The following is a 16112-nucleotide window of genomic DNA, read 5'->3' on the forward strand; positions in this document are numbered from 1 at the left end:
AGAGGAACTCTCATTCATTGCTGATAAGAACGTAAAACGGTACAGCCACTTTGGAAGACATTTTGGTGGTTTCTTACAAAACTAAACATCCTCTTACCAGATGATCCAGCAGAATCCTTAGTATTTATCCAAAGAAGCTAAAAACTTATGTCTACAAAAACACCTGCACAAAGATGTTTATAGCAAGCTTATGCATAATTGCCAAAACTTGGCAGCAACCAAGATGTCCTTCAGTAGGTGAATGGATAAATAAACTGTGGCACATCCAGACAACAGCATATTATTCAGTGCTGAAAAGAAATGCGCTATCAAGCCATGAAGAAAAATAAAGAAACCTTAAAATTACTAAGTGAAAGAAGCCAATCTGAAAAGGCCACGTACTGTATGATTCCCACTATATGACATTCTGGAAAAAGCAAAGCTATGGAGATGGTAAAAAGATCAGTAGTTGCCACGGGTTGGTGTAGGGGAAGGGATGAAGAGGTGGAGCACAGATGTTTTTGACCAATAAAAATATTCAGTATGATACTATAATGATGGACATGTCATTATAAATTTGCCCAAACCCAGAGGATATACACCACCAAGAGTGACAATGTAAACTATGGACTTTGGGTGTTTATGATGGTGTTAATGTAGGTTTATCAATTGTAACAAATGTACCACTCGAGGGGAATGTTGCTAATGGAAGAGGCTATGCATGAGTGAGGGTGAAGGGTATACGGGAAATCTCTGTCCCTCCTCTCAAATTTGTTATGAACCTAAAATTGCTCTAAAAAAATTATTTTTTATAATTAAAAAATTATTTAAAAGCATATTATAATTACATATACTCACCCTAACAATAGAACAGTAGTTCTCAAAGTATAGTGTGTGAAACCCCGGGGGCTCCCCAAGACCCTTTCAGGGTGCTCACGAGGTCAAACTATGTTTTACAATACCAAGACAACACATGCCTTTTTCATTTCTCACTAAATATTTTTTGTTCTGTTTTGTTGACATCTGCTCTGATGGCACAAGGCAATGATGAGTAAAACTGAAGGCACCTCAGCTTGAATTAAGGCAGCAGCAAATCTCACTAGTGACCAATGGATTTATTTTCCATTGCCACTCACTCACAGTAAAAAACAAAAAAAGAAACCAGCAGCAACAACAAACTGTTTCACTTAAGACGTTCCTTAATGTAACCATATAAATTATTTTTACTAATTTCAACCCTAAAGTGTATTTCCTTTTAATATTCTGTGTGATGAAATGGGGAGAACAGAAAGAGCATTTCTGTTCATAGACAAGTACAAGGAAAAACACTGGTGCTATTGTTTAAGTTGGGAGCTGATCTAGCCTCTTTTTTCCAGAAACACTATTTTTACTTGAAAGAAAAACTGACAGAAACTATGGTTATTCAGACATGAGTATTTGGCAGACATTTTTTTTGAAAATGAACTAAGTGTGTCCATCACTTCAAGGAAAACAAATTGACAGTATTTGTTTGGCAATGATAAAATTCAAGCTCTCAAGCAAAAATTAGAATTTTGCAAACTTTATATCCACCACAGTGAGTTTGATAGCTTCGCAATACTTAAACACTTTTCTGATGTGTGGTGATATTTATGATTATGATTTGTTTAATCTTGCATAATGAGCAATGTGTCAACTCCACAACTCAGTGAACCAATATTTTCCAAATAACCATCTAACATTATAAAAAGTCCATTATATGGTTTCAGATTCCACTCTGCATCTAACCTCTCAGATACTGCTACTTGTTGAGTTTTAACGTAATACCAAGTTATCTGAAAATACTATTAAAATACTCCTCCTTTCCCAATCATATATCTGTGGGAGGCAGGATTTTCTTCATATACTTTAGCCACAACAACATATCACAACAGATTGAATTTAGAAATAGATGAGAATCTATCTGTCTTGTATTAAGCCAGATATTAACAAGATTTGCAGAAAAGTAAAACAGTGCCATTCTTCTAAGTATTGTTTGTCCTGGAAAATACTTACTGTTAACAAATATAGTTATTATGTTAACATATGATAAACTTTTTAAATTAATAAACCAATATTTTTTGGATTTCTCAGTTTTAATTTCTAATACAGTAAATACTTACAACCCACATAAAAGAAAGCTCTTTGAGGTCCTCAATTTTTAAGTGTGAAGAGGTCCTGAGACCAAAAACAGTTGACAATTGAAGATATAGGAAATTACTAAATAAATGGATGATACAGTCAAAAAAAATATGATAGGGCAAACAAGTTCTAAAGGTGGAACAAAGGTAAATACTTATTCCATTGTAGATTAATTTGAACTTGTTATCAAGAGATAAAAAGGTTGTAGAGGTAAGTTAGTTTAGGTTATTTTAATCAGGCTTTTAAAAGCATACAATGCAAAGACATAATTAAGAAGTACTTCCAATTTATAAGGCTATTTACTCCAAGAATCTTATTGTAGGGTACCTAGAAATGAAGAAGGATAGGAATAAGGCCTATAATGCATTTTTAAAAGATATATGTACTTCCTCTTAAACCATTTCATTATAAATGATATAGAATAAGGAGAAAAACTGTCTTTAAATGTAATTATTTCTGTTATTCTAAGAAAGAGAATAATAAAATGCTGAGTGAAATCCAGCTAGTTACATTAGTTGCAAGACTATTTTGTGATTTAAATCACTGGTAATATTACCATCTTGCGGCAAAATCTAGTATTGCAATTTTGAATGACAAAGAACCTGAGAAATGGTAACTAGGCTTTTGATTAAAGACTGTCAAGTAGTTTACTCCTCCACACTGGCCACACTCCAAGCCACTCCTAAGTAAAACATCTTTAAAGTTCTTTAATAGAGATAAAGAAAAAAAATTCAAAAGAATGTTATTTAAATAGAGAAATAAAAGGATGCCCTAATAAAATAGTGAAGTAATAAAATAGTAATAAATGTAAAGTAATAAAATAGCAAAAACAAAAGCATAGCCAAAAACCCCACAACTGATGGAAAATGTTTCAATGTGTCAACTTAGTAATTAAAACTGCCACGGCTAATCCTTATAGAGCAAAGTTATACTTTATAAGCACAGTATTAGATAAAAGTTTTGTTTGGTAATTCAATATTCATTGTTAATTTATTTCATTTTTATAAGTCGTTATTGCTGCCACACTTAAATTCTCTCATTCTGTAACAGACGAGGTATTAGCCTCCTTACTATTTTCTCTTCATCTTGGCTAATGTGATTTTCATGTGAATTTTCCCAAGTATGCAATGAACAACCTAGTTATTACTGACAATCTAATCCAAAACCTACCCTCACCTCTTGCAGACATTAATCTATTGAATTGCAGCTAAACCCAATGAAACCTGTTTGTGTGTGTGTCTGTGTATGGACATATATATAGACAAACATTAGGGTAGCATAAAGATTATGAGTCAGAGGAGAAAAGAAAGAATAAAGGCTAGAAAGATATAACAGTATCATTTTATTTTTTATTAGCTAGTCTTTTCCACTTTAAATTGATACATATAATATGGACAAATATTTCCCTTAAAAGCAGAGGTCTAGATTCATTAAGTACAAGAATAAAGGTAAGATGTATATGGTCAATTTATAGTCATCATTGTATATATCCAAAACAATGAGGTAGCCTGAATATTCTCCATATTCTTGTTAACTCTCCATTTTGCTTCCAATAGAATAACAGATCTATAATATTTACAGAAAGCAAAAGAGAGAAAGAATGCACAAGTATGCAAGCACCCATCCGTCCCTCTGCTTCTTCAGCAATGGTGGCTGGATTATTCCTCGACTAGATCCAATCAAATGCTCTGAAATAACCAGTGGGTGCTCCCAATAGCCCATAAACTACGTGACTTACTCCTCTAAAGTAAGGCTTTGTCACCTTTGTGGACTTTAATATTTTAAAGCACTAGTTTGAGTAATCTAACTTTTCCTCAATAATTACATGGGGTGATGATTTATTGTGTTCATTAAGTAGCAATGATTCTGAGGTCCAAGCCCTCTCACCTTAAGAATATTACCCTGTCTAATTCAAAACCACCACCAAATGAGAATTAGTTCTGAAGTCCAAATAGTACTAATTTACTGACTGTATCCAACCTGTTGGTGACTGCAATGTTTGGTGCAAGCTGTGTGGCAACTGAAGAGTGAACAGAGGTGAATGGAGGCTATTTCTGAAGAAGTCTTCTGTTGCTTTAGACTGCAAAACCTTTGTTTCCCAGAGCTGCAGAGAAAAAAAAATTGTTTACTTTTAAAAAAATAATAAAACTTTTATAGGATTCTTTTTTTACATTTTTTAAATTAAATTGTCAGCTGATGGCACAATGAATAGGCAAGTACTAAACTACAATTAAGGAGTTGGAACTATAATTTACCAGTTTTTTAAGCTAAGAAAACTACAACAAAAAGAGAGAGAAACCTGTCTTGTCTACAAACCTGCTTCAAGTCTTTTAAGACTTGTTCCTCTACACCTTCTTCAGCAAATAGATGCCGCGCTCCTTCAATTACATCTTCAATTACAGATCTGTAGAGTTTAGGCTACACAAAAGCAATTGTTAAAGTTTTAAATTCTCAAGTTTGAACGTATCCAGCCTTAAGAGGCATGCAAAGCACACATTCTAATCTTACAGTTTAAAGAAAAACCACCATAAGGATTTTTACTAAGCACATCCCACTTCCAGTAACTTCCTATAAATTGTGTTACAAGTACAGGACTACAATAAAATATAAGATAATAATCTCATCAAGATGCATGGTTACTGTTACGTTACTTGGCTTTTGTGTCAGTATTTAACCTCCCCACTTCTTATAAAAAGGGAAATTAAATTTAAGGCAGGTGGAAATGAACCTTCTGTTTTCAATTTACCTTCTTCTCAAAGAGGCCAAAGGAGCTTTTTTAGAGCTCACTATGTTATTTCCCCAAATGTAAGGAAAGTCCAAGCCATAAGATTGTGGCAAGCACTTACAATAGAGTTACCAAAGCCCATGCCATTTCCAAAATACACACAGTTCAAAAAAAAACTCTGAACCATTGTCAAGTAAAAGTACAACTGCACCAAAATAGATTTCCTAACAGAAACTAAGAAGGATATGAACGAACCTTACCTTTCCACAATCTGCATGTTGCAGAGACTAAGTAACATCCTAAAATGCTTCCTAGTAAAAACATGCCATGACAATCATATTAAGCAGGTTTCTACCCAGATTGAACACTGGTAAATACCAATAGAAAAATAGCCCTGTGAAATAAACTCAGTCCTTCAAAGCTATGTAAATTGTGCTCCACTCCCACCCCAGTCCAAAAGGGCAGTGCTAAGTGTACTAACAATACTGACCTAGTGGAAGTTCCACTGACAAGAAATGGCAAAACAGGAATTTAGCTGAGTTGCTCTTATTTCAAATTGCTTAGTCAGGCCAAAATGAAAATTGCGGCAGTCTAGGACCGCTTTTTCATACTACCCAGTAAATACTCTAAATACTCCTCCTGCTCATGCCAAGAGTAGCAAGGTTTTAAACTAATCCTTCTAAAGATCAAGGGTAAGCTGATGAATAGGCCAATCAGTAATATTTAAATAATACGTTACTCACAAGCATATCCATTAAGATTAAGTACCCTAGATTAGTTGCTTCTTCTAAAACAGTTTACACTAATAAAGGCACACTCAATTGATGCTTCAGTGTTAGTCCCAGCTAGTGTAATCACATTTAAAGCTGGAGGAAAAACTCCTAGGGCTAAAAACATCTTTAAGTTATGCCCTCAGAGTGTAACAGCAGCCACCAAAAATAACCCATTAGAACACAATTTTTCAAAAGTAAAGTAGATATTAAACATATTTTCTCTTCTAGGACTAGAGTTAGACTTTATATTCTTTCTCTGTTATCTTTATTAAAACTATGCATAGCCAAGAACTCCATCTTAACCTCTTCTCTATTTAAAAGAAAACACACACACTCTCCTTGGAGTTCACCATCAGATGAAATGGTATATGTACATGGCAAGCTTATATTCAAGCACAAGTATTTTACATATCTCAAAACACATTATCAGAAAATAGATGCACATTAAATAAGAACATGTCTCTAAAAATGGACCCTTTAATGCTGCAGATGTATACATGGAACCCATAAAATAACACAGATCTGGACAACCACGTTGTCTTTCACCAAGTATGAAGTCTGTCGAGATGAAATGAAAATCAAGGTTAACCCTCGATTTTCTCTTGTTCTTTATTTCAGGTTTTTAAGACTGACAGAGGTTCTCATAAGTACTGTTTAGACCGTCAATTCTCATCATGAGGTTTAGGTACCCCTTAACTGTAACAGACGGGTGTTTGTGTTCTTCAATTCCAATTGTACCCTTAAGCATTAAGATGCTACAGGTTGGGGAAAGGATGGAGGGGGTGGGGGCTCTAAAAATATGTAGTGGGGTAACATAACACATTTTCTATTATTTCAGGTAAATAATATAGCTTTGAATCAACAATGACCATACTAAAATTAAGAATTATAATTAGCGTACAACTGAACTCAGAAAATTTTCTAAACACATAAGAAACTGGGAGGATCACGGCAAGTTCCCACTCTAAACAGCTCATTCTGGAAAACCAGTTTGGGTGAGAACTGAGGAGGAGAAGAGGAGGGACACTTGTTCTTCCGGTGGGGGCAGGCCCAACTTCCGGCTGGGCTACTGGCCCTCATGGCTTCCTCCAACCCGGGGAAGCAGCGTCGGAGCCCCTAGGGAAGAGGGTTTCTGACAGTCTGTGAAGGGCCAGGAGAGAAGAAAGGGTGTGTGGACCAGAACCCGGCGCCAGCGCTCCCTCTACAGAGAGCACAGGCCGACAGGCCGGGCGGTTCCTCCTTACCACTGGGTTGATGCAGGCCATGACGGCAGGTCCACTGCCTCGCCCCTCACGCCTGCGCAGCAAGAAGTGCTCCGCTGAGGACCGCTCCCCTGGCGTTGACCCTCGGTGCACGTTGCCGCGCAACTACGCAAGGACGCTGGGGGCGGGGCCCGAGGGGAGAGAGAGGTTGATGAACTGAGCGGGGTTAACTGGAGACACCCCAGAGAGGCAGGGAAGAGGTTGGTCTGAGTGAGCCAAGGCCAGCTGAAATGGGATGGTTAAATCCCATCCACCCAGCTTTGGGCCGTTCACATGATCCCTGAAGAGCCTTTATTTTCTCAATTTGCGAAATAAAGACTAAGAAAATAGGGGCAGGGCGATGCAGTAGCAGACCCCAGTTCACCTTCAGCTTTGAAGAGGTCGGGCCGGGAAAGAAGGGAGACTGGTGGTATCTGTCCTCTTCTTCTACCAAGTTTCATTCCCACTACCACGTCCGTCTCTGCAGCTGAACTCCAATAAAAGTACAACAAGAGCCAAACTCTTCTAAGATTGGTTCTCAAAGTCTGGGATGGCAACATCAGCCTCATTTGGGAACCTGTTAAACTTGCGAATTATTGGGTCCCACCCCAGACCTCCTGAATCAGAAACTCGGAGAATGGGGCCCAGCATTCTGTAATTTTAACATGCTCTCCAGGTGATTCTGATGAAAGCTTAAATGAGGCTCCCTGTCCCAAGACAAAGATTCTCAGCATTGGTTGCACATAGAAATCACCTGCCGAGCTTAACAAGGGTTTGGCACCTGAGTCTCACCCCAGAGACTCTGATTCTATTATACAGCCAAGGTGGAGAATCACCGCTAAAATAAAGTCACCACCCCAACACCACCCCTTCTTCTTCCCCTCCTCAGGCAGAAATCACCATCTGTTGGTTTGCAATAATTCTCTCCCTCCCCTGAAGGGTAGAGCATCTAGGAGCATCACTCGCCTTGGGCCGAGGGTGGATGTAAGCACAGGTAACCTGGAGGGCTAGAAAAAGGAAGAAGTCATCTATTGCCACTATTCTCCCTTTTAAACAGGCTTTCTAGCCTGCAGACAGGCCCTGACCTAACCAGATGGCTCTTATTTAATGATTAAAAATCCTATTATGTTTCAAATTGGCTGTTTATTTATTTATTTGTGTGTATAAGTTCGGTAGAGCTATTTATGGCCTGCCACCATGTATTTGCTTTGCCTGGGTCAGGTACCTTTTGGTTTGTGAGTTTCAAGCACCTGATTTATATGAAGGCCTTTAGAGGACTTTCCTAAATTGAAAACTATCTGAAATTTCCTTTACAAAAAGCCAAGAATTTTATATAGTAATTTTTAATGATTGTATCTCTACCTGGCAATTTTCTACCAGAAGTATTCAAAATGACTTATCTTTCACCTAAAATAGAAAAGCTAAAAGCAGTCATTGATTCCCACTGATATTATAAAATCCAATTAAATTATTCAAGCTGGGAAATAAGAAAGCTGAAAGATCTCTTGTTTTCTATCTTTTTCGTGGCTAAGTTTTAAAACTTTATTCTTAAGTGCATAGGACTGATAATCACTTAACTTTTTGTAACACTATACTGTTTTATATTACTTCATTGTATATTTTACCCTTCTCGGGGCTATACTGTAGATCGTGCATATTTTTGAAATTAAATTTGGACCTTGGTTCCCATAAAAAGCATGATTTAGAGTTGAACTGCCATTGCTCAGTATGTTTAGGAGACTCAGGTTACAAAGAGGTTATGTAATCTTGGCAGAGAAATGTCAGCAACTTTCCACTTGCCCCTTGTGATCTGTCTCGATGATCACTAGTAAACTCAGCCATAATAACTTCCCAATAATAGACAATGGCTCTTAGAGGAGGTGTGCTTTAACCCATGTTCTGGGTGAATCCAAGATGCAAATCTGCTCTAGACCTGTGGTAGCCAGCTTCCAAGAGGGCCCCCAATGATTCCCACCTCCTGGTATTCACAACCTTGTATTGTTCCCTCCCGCATTGTACAATAGTTTGTTTGGGTGACCAATAGAATAAAAGAGAAGTGAGAGTGTATCACTTCCATGATTAGATTATGAATGACTGTGGCTTCCTTCTTGGGCTGTCTCTTTCTCAGATCGCTGACTTTGGGACAAGACAGCTGTCACATTGTAAAGACATTCAGGCACTCAGGTAGCCTATAGAGAGGCCCATGTGGCAAGGAACTGAGACTCCAGCTCATAGCCAGCAAGAATTAGAAGCCTGTAGACAATCACACGAGTAAGCTTGGAAATTGATCCTTCCCCATTTGAGCTGTCAGATTATTGCAGCCCTGACTGACACCTTGACTACATTCCTTTGAGCGACCTTTAACCAGAACCACCCTCTCGGCATCTCCCAGATTCCAAAGCCTCAGAAACAGTGTGTGGTCATAAATATTTGTTGTTTCAAGCAGTTGAGTTTTGGGGTAACATATTACATAGCGTGAGATAACCAATACAGGGCCCATTCTCTGATTGGACTGTGACTGATGGAAGCTTGGTTTTCCCTCATTGTAATCTCAGCATTTAAAGTTTCTTGAATAGCCTCATCAGTCACAAGAGCATTTGAAAAGTATGTAAGGGAATCTTCATACACGTATTTGATAGCATTGACCCCAGGTTATCATCAAACAAGCAGACTGTTATAGTCATGTAATGGTCACATTTCTTTTGTCAATTTTTCAGACTCAGAGGGGAAGTGTGTTGCATACACAAAGCACTTTTGATGCTGAAATTGAAATTCCAAGATCCCAAAGCCTTAGTGAGGCAATTTTATAGTGTCTATTTTTTATGTTAGTAAATAAAGAATAAAACAGGAATGCTGATCTTTGGTCCTTCTTTGAGTACACAGTTCTTTGAAATTACACCTGTGACAAAACATAAAGCTCTTCCCCAACTGCCCATTGCAGTTCAGAGCATCAGATTTTCATTTTCTCCTGCTTTGTTTAGAGACTGTCATATACATTTAATATATCATTGGTAATCAGCACCAGTTTTGCAACATTTAAACAAATCTTAATACAGTCATGCCTCTCTTAATGATGGGGATACGTTCTGAGAAATGCATCATTAGGTGATTTCGTTGTGCAAACATCATAGTGTGTACTTACACAACCCTAGATGGTATAGCCTATTACACACCTAGGCTGTATGGTAATAATCTTATGGGACCATCGTCATAAATGCTATCCATCGTTGACCAACAACATTGTTATGCGGCACATCAGTGTAATCAGATTAATTTCTTTGCACTCTGTGTGTTCTCATTACTTTTGCCTGGAGGTTTCAGTGATAGTATTACAAAAGTGAAAAACAATTTCACTTTGCTTATTGTGAGAAAAATCCATATCTATGAAGTTCTTTCTCTGAATATGAATGTAAAAAGAAATGTGTTTTAGAAACAGCCCATTATCTTTTACATATTATTTTACAGTCAAATAGAGGGCATTTCAGTAACTGTATAGACTCTAAATAATATATTTGTCAGTAATAAAAAAATACAAGTTAGTCTATAAGCGTATGTCTTAAGGCAGCAAATATTTATAATTAGTTTCTGAATATCTTACAACCAACATACTAAACCCAGCAGTATTGTTTCTCTGCCTCTGTTTCATCCTTCACATCTTCCAGGAAATGAAAATCCAGATAATCTCTGTCGCACCTTGTAACTTTGAAATGGTTACAGTCTTAGTAGTTCTGATTTATTTATACTCTGCAGTTTTGTAGCATTTTCCATTTTCTAATACAACTCCAAAATTAACTGACATTATTTGAACATCAGATACTGTTCCACCATGATGAATCCTTCCCCCTCAACTCAACAGATTTCAGTTCAGATGACCATAGGACACAATGCTATGGCCAACTGGTGACCTTATCACACAGTGGAACACTGTTAATGATCACATTACTGCCTGTTTCAAAGCATTTTAATATCGAAGAGATGTGTATATAGTGTACATATGAAAATTAGTAGTTATAATTATCTCACAGAAGGTATGGAGGCTGACTTGAAACGCAATTTTGCCCATGGCTACTTTTTCAACATTCTCATCAGGGTCTTGATAAAGATTCAGTAATTTCCTAGTTAACAAATGACTCCATTTTCATTTTTTTAATCACAGTGTGTATAATCATACATGAACATGAAATATTAGCAAAGATAATGTCCATTGTCTCCAGTTAATTTTCCAATCTAAATTTCTACTTAGAGAAGATGGAGGTAAAGACCAATAAACTGAATTTAAGGCTATGACCTGGAGAACCAGTTTTGTTCCCACAATAGCTGTACTTTTCTTCTTTCCTAACTTGTCATTTTATAAGAGGTAAATGGCAGCATCTTGAATATTCTATATTGTTACCTTAGGTGCTTCAAATATCAGGAGAGACAGGAACAATATGGAGTAGACATACTTCTTCCTATTCCTTCCACTAAGTACAGCTGAAAACTCTGCATATTATATATAAAACAAACATAAGAAGGCTCCAAAAGGTGGAAAGAAGAACACAGACCAGCTAGAAACCTTATAACCCAAAGAATGACACAGCAGTGAATTCCCTGGTTTTGTTTTTGCTTCACGTATACCAGACTGGGTGCTGGTGAAGCTGGCAATCCAGAAACACCAATGGTCACAGACAAAAAAGAACAAAAGCCTTCTCTCTCTAGCCAAAGGACCAGAAAAGGGGCAGCAAGACAGAAAACTTTTAGATGATAACAGCTTTACTCCCATCAAACATCACAGAAAAAACTGGCCCCGCCCCACCCCTGTCAGCAAAACCACGGTAAGGAGTTTCGACTTCCACTCTTGCCCAGCTATAATGAGATGGAGCCATCTGTTTGAAGGCATCGGAGACCACATGGGGTGCCTGGACTTGTACTCCCATCCAGCTGTAATGAGGCATCGCTACGACCCACTAGATGGTGTCAGAGAAGGTCAAGTGGGAAGCCAACTCTTTCATTCCTGTCTGCTGATAGGGAGACCTCCCCCTTGTGGTGTCAATGGAGGTCACATGAGGAGGAGTAACAATGTACTCTTCCTTTTCTAGCCAGAGAGATGTTGGCAGAAGCCTAGTGGATGGCCTGAACTTCCACCCTGCCCAACAGTAACGAGGAGCCCCTCCTTCCACTGGGGTGTCAACGGAGGCTGAATGAGGAACCTGGCTCTTCACTTCTACTGGCAATAGCAAGATGGCTCTCTTACCTTCCCCTGCTGGCCCAGTGTCAGAAGAGTCTGGCTAAAGGAGAAGATTTAAATAAGATCCAGTGTCTCATAATAACCAAAATGTCCAGGATGCAACTAAAAATAATTTGTCATACCAAGAACCAGGAAAATCTCAACCTGAATGAGAAAAGACAATAGACAATGAAAAGACAATCAACACAGAGATGACTAAGATGTTGGGATTATCTGACAAGAATTTTAAAGCAGCTTTCATAAAACTGCTTTAACACACAATTACGCAAACAACTTAACAAGCACTTCAAGCAAATGAAAAATAGAAAGTCTCAGCAAGAAATAGAAGATATAAAGGAGAACAAAATTGAAATTTTATAACTGATGAATATAATAACTATAAGAAAAAATTCAATGGATGGGCTTATTATGGGTTGAATTATGTGCCCACGAAAAGGTATGTTGAAGTCCTGACTCCCAGTACCTCAAAATGTGACCTTATTTGGAAATAGGGTCCTTGAAGATGTAATTAGCTAAGATGAAGTCAAACTGGAGTAGTGTGGGCCCCTAATCCAATATGACTGATGTCCTTATAAGAAAAAGACAAAGACACACAGAAAGAAGACAGCCATGTGACAACAGAATGATGCATCTACAAGCCAAGGAATACCAAAGATTGCCACAAACAGCAGAAGCTGGAAGAGGCAAGGAAGAAATTCTCCCCTACAAGTTTCAGATAGAGTATGGCTCTGTCAACACCTTGATTTCAAACTTCTGGCCAAACTTCCCAAGTTGAGACCATAAATTTCTGTTATTTTAATACCCAGTTTATGGTAGTTTGATATGGCAGCCCCAGGAAATTAATGCAGGTTCAAAAGCAGAATGGAATCAGTGGAAGAATCAGGGAACTTGAAGATAGAACAATGGAGATAACCCAATTTGAACAAAGAAGAGAAAAATAGACAACTCAAATATAAGTGGATTTCTCATCAGAAACCATGGAGGCCAGGAGGAAGCAGCCTGAAAGAAGAGAACAGTCAACTCAGAATCCCATACTCAGTGAAAATATCCCTCAGGAAAAAAGGGAAAATCAAAACATTCTCAAATGAAAGAAAACTAAGGTTATTTATCACCAGCAAAACTACCCTAAAAGAATGGCTAAAGGAAGTTCTTAAAATATAAATAAAATTATAAAAGGAGGACTATCAAGAAGAATGAAAAGTAAAAATATGGGTGAATGCAATAGACTTTCCTTTTCTTGAGTTTTCTAGTGTGTTTGACAGTTGAAGCAAAATTGTAGCATTGCCTCATACGGTTCTCAAATCCTATTATCATTGGGGGAGGGTAAAGGAAGAAACAACTTCTTCACTTCACTGGGAATGATAAAAATGTTGACTATGATAAGTTATGTAGGTGTAGTGTAATACCTAGAGCAATCCCTAAAAAAGACTACACAAAGAAATACTCTGAAAATAATATAGATAAATCAAAATGGAATTCTAAAATATATACAGGTAATCAACAGGAAGGAAGGAAAAAGGAAAGAGAAATAAAGAACAGCAGGAACACACAGAAAACAAAAAGACATGCACAAACCAGTGTTGGCAAGGATGTGAAGAAAGTGTAAAATGGTGCGGCTACCTTGGAAAACAGTCTGGCAGGTTCTTGAAAAGTTAAATATAAATTTACTGTATGACCCAGCAATTTCACTCATACCTAAGAGAAATAAAAGCATATGTCCACAAAAATACTTGTACATGGATGTTCACAGCAGTGCTGTTGATAACAGTGAAAAGGTGGGGAAAACCCAAATGTCCATCAACTGTTGAATGCGTAAATAAAACATGGGCTAGCCCTACAATGGCATACAATTTGACAATAAAAAGGAATGAAATACTGATACATGGATGAACCTAGATGAACATGAATGAACAACACGAATGAACCTCAAAAACCTTGTACTAAGTGAAAGAAGCCAGAGACAAAAAGCCTGTATTGTATAATTCCATTTATATGAATTGTCCAGAAAAAGTAAATATATAGAGACAGAAATTAGATTAATGGCTGCACAGGGCTGGGATGAGAACAAGGAGCAACTGAAAATGGGCTTGAAGGATCTTTTGGGGGAGATGGAAATGTTCTAAAGTTGACTGTGGTGACAGTTGTACAATTCTGTAAATACACAGTCATGTGACACGTAATAAAATTTTGGTCACCAATGGACCACATATTTGATGGTGGTCCCATGAGATTAGTACCATATAGCCTAGGTGTGTAGTAGGCTATACCATCTAGATTTGTGTAAGTACACTCTATGATGTTCACACAACGACAAAATCACCTAACGACAACTTTCTCAGAATTTATTCCGTCGTTAAGTGACACGTAACTGTACTAAAAACTATTGAATTTTACATTTAAAACAGGTGGATTTTATGATATATAAATTAATCCTCAACAAAGCTGTTAAAAGGTACTGGGGGGCTCTCTTCTTTAGGGTGGACCTAATTTTTTTTTAAATGTCGTAAAAATACACATAACATAAAATTTGCCATTTAATCATTTTTAAGTGTAGAGTTCAGTGACATTGAGTACATTCACATTGTTGTGCAACCATCACTACCATTACCATCCATCACCAAACTCTTTCCATCTTGCAAAACTGAAACTCTGTACCCTTAAATAATAACTCCCCATTTTAATTTGGGGTTACATTTTATCCTAAGGTGGACAGGTCAAGGAAATTAAGCATCTGGTATTGTTTCACATACAGGAAAAACCCTTCTGCAGCTACAGAATGGTTCCAAAATACTTTTAACAAAAGACAGATACTCTCATTTGATAACCAGAAATAACTCTTACTTTATTGGATGTTGGGTATTAAATGAGAAAACACGACTCCTGGCTCATAGCAGGTGCTAAAAGGCTAATAGTGCTTCCTCTTCACTTCCAGCAACTTTCAAAAACAAGATTAAATCCAATTTAAAAACAAACGTTTTAATCTTTTCAACCCCTTGGAAATATATATGTGTGTTTATTAAGAAAAAGTTTATTTGTAATGATAAGTGAAACAGATTTTAAATTTCTTGAGGACTGAGGTGTGTATTATTCATCTTTATATGCCCCCTGAGTTCCTAGCATAGTACCTCCAATATGGAAAGCATTCATTAAATGTTATTGATTTGAATTTGTTGTTAAACTGCTAAAAAACGGAATTTCTAGCCTATTTGTGGGGAAAAAATTCGGGACTAAAATGTGACTATCCTTAGAAGAAGTAGTGCATTGATCTAAATTTAACCTACCGTATCATTCATTCATTCATTCATTCAGTGTTTTTTATTCAACACATAAGTCATCAGCTCTGGCTAAGGGATCAGCACTGTAACATTGATACTGCCATCACCTACCACCACCCCTGTATGTGAGCCTCTTCGCAGAAAATGGGAAATCACTGTGGGCAGAGCCACCCCAATCAAAATCCCAAGTCGGGGTGGGGGGGGGGGGGAGAAAAACACACAAGCAATTACAATATAATGGGATTAGTACTAAAAATTACTCATGAGGAGCACCTAACCTGAATGGGGAGAGTCAAGGAAGGCTTCCTGGGATGAGACCCCTTAACTTAGATCTGTGGAACAAATAAGGGACAAAGGAAGGGGACAAGGAAGAGTGTTCCAGGGAGAAGGCACTGTACAAGCCAAAGCTTGGGGCATGAGAGAGAACACAGCGGGTTTGAGGAAATGAGGGCAGTTCGGTTGCCCAGAGGATAGAGAACAAGGCAAGTTGTGGCAAAGCTAAGGCTGGCTGGTAAGTAAGTGCCAGATCGTGTGTTTTCTGCTGACCGCAGGGTGGAGCATGGACTGGAGGACGGCCACCCTGGAAGCAGAGAAGCAGAAGTCTGTGGGGTGAGGAAGAATGAACAGCTCTGTTTGAAAAGCCTGCAGCAGAAGCAATGTCCCCGGGGAAGAGCAACAAGATCTAAGTTACTGATGTATATCCTTTCTTGGCACTCAATCATATAAGGCAAA

The 16112-nt window shown here is 37.7% G+C and overlaps 1 protein-coding gene across 5 annotated transcripts in view; it reads right to left on the bottom strand.

Annotated features, from left to right (window-relative positions):
• The window catches only part of GTF2A1L (general transcription factor IIA subunit 1 like), a 47405-nt gene extending 40389 nt beyond the window's left edge, over positions 1-7016 (bottom strand). Inside the window, exons 1-3 of one of the 5 annotated variants that reach the window (XM_008529205.2) lie at positions 6882-7016; positions 4456-4557; positions 4120-4243 (exon numbers count right to left, since the gene is read on the bottom strand). In XM_008529205.2, the coding sequence (XP_008527427.1) occupies positions 4120-4243; positions 4456-4557; positions 6882-6902 (247 nt within the window). In that variant the 5' untranslated portion in view covers positions 6903-7016. Of the gene's footprint in view, positions 1-4119; positions 4244-4455; positions 4558-5124; positions 5271-6881 lie in introns of those variants that run through there. The other 4 variants (XM_070572717.1, XM_008529206.2, XM_070572718.1 and 1 more) reach the window with 4 other exon arrangements.
• Between the last annotated feature and the right edge of the window lie 9096 nt (positions 7017-16112).

Source organism: Equus przewalskii, chromosome 14 (genome assembly GCF_037783145.1).
Source record: "Equus przewalskii isolate Varuska chromosome 14, EquPr2, whole genome shotgun sequence".
NCBI lineage: Eukaryota > Metazoa > Chordata > Mammalia > Perissodactyla > Equidae > Equus > Equus przewalskii.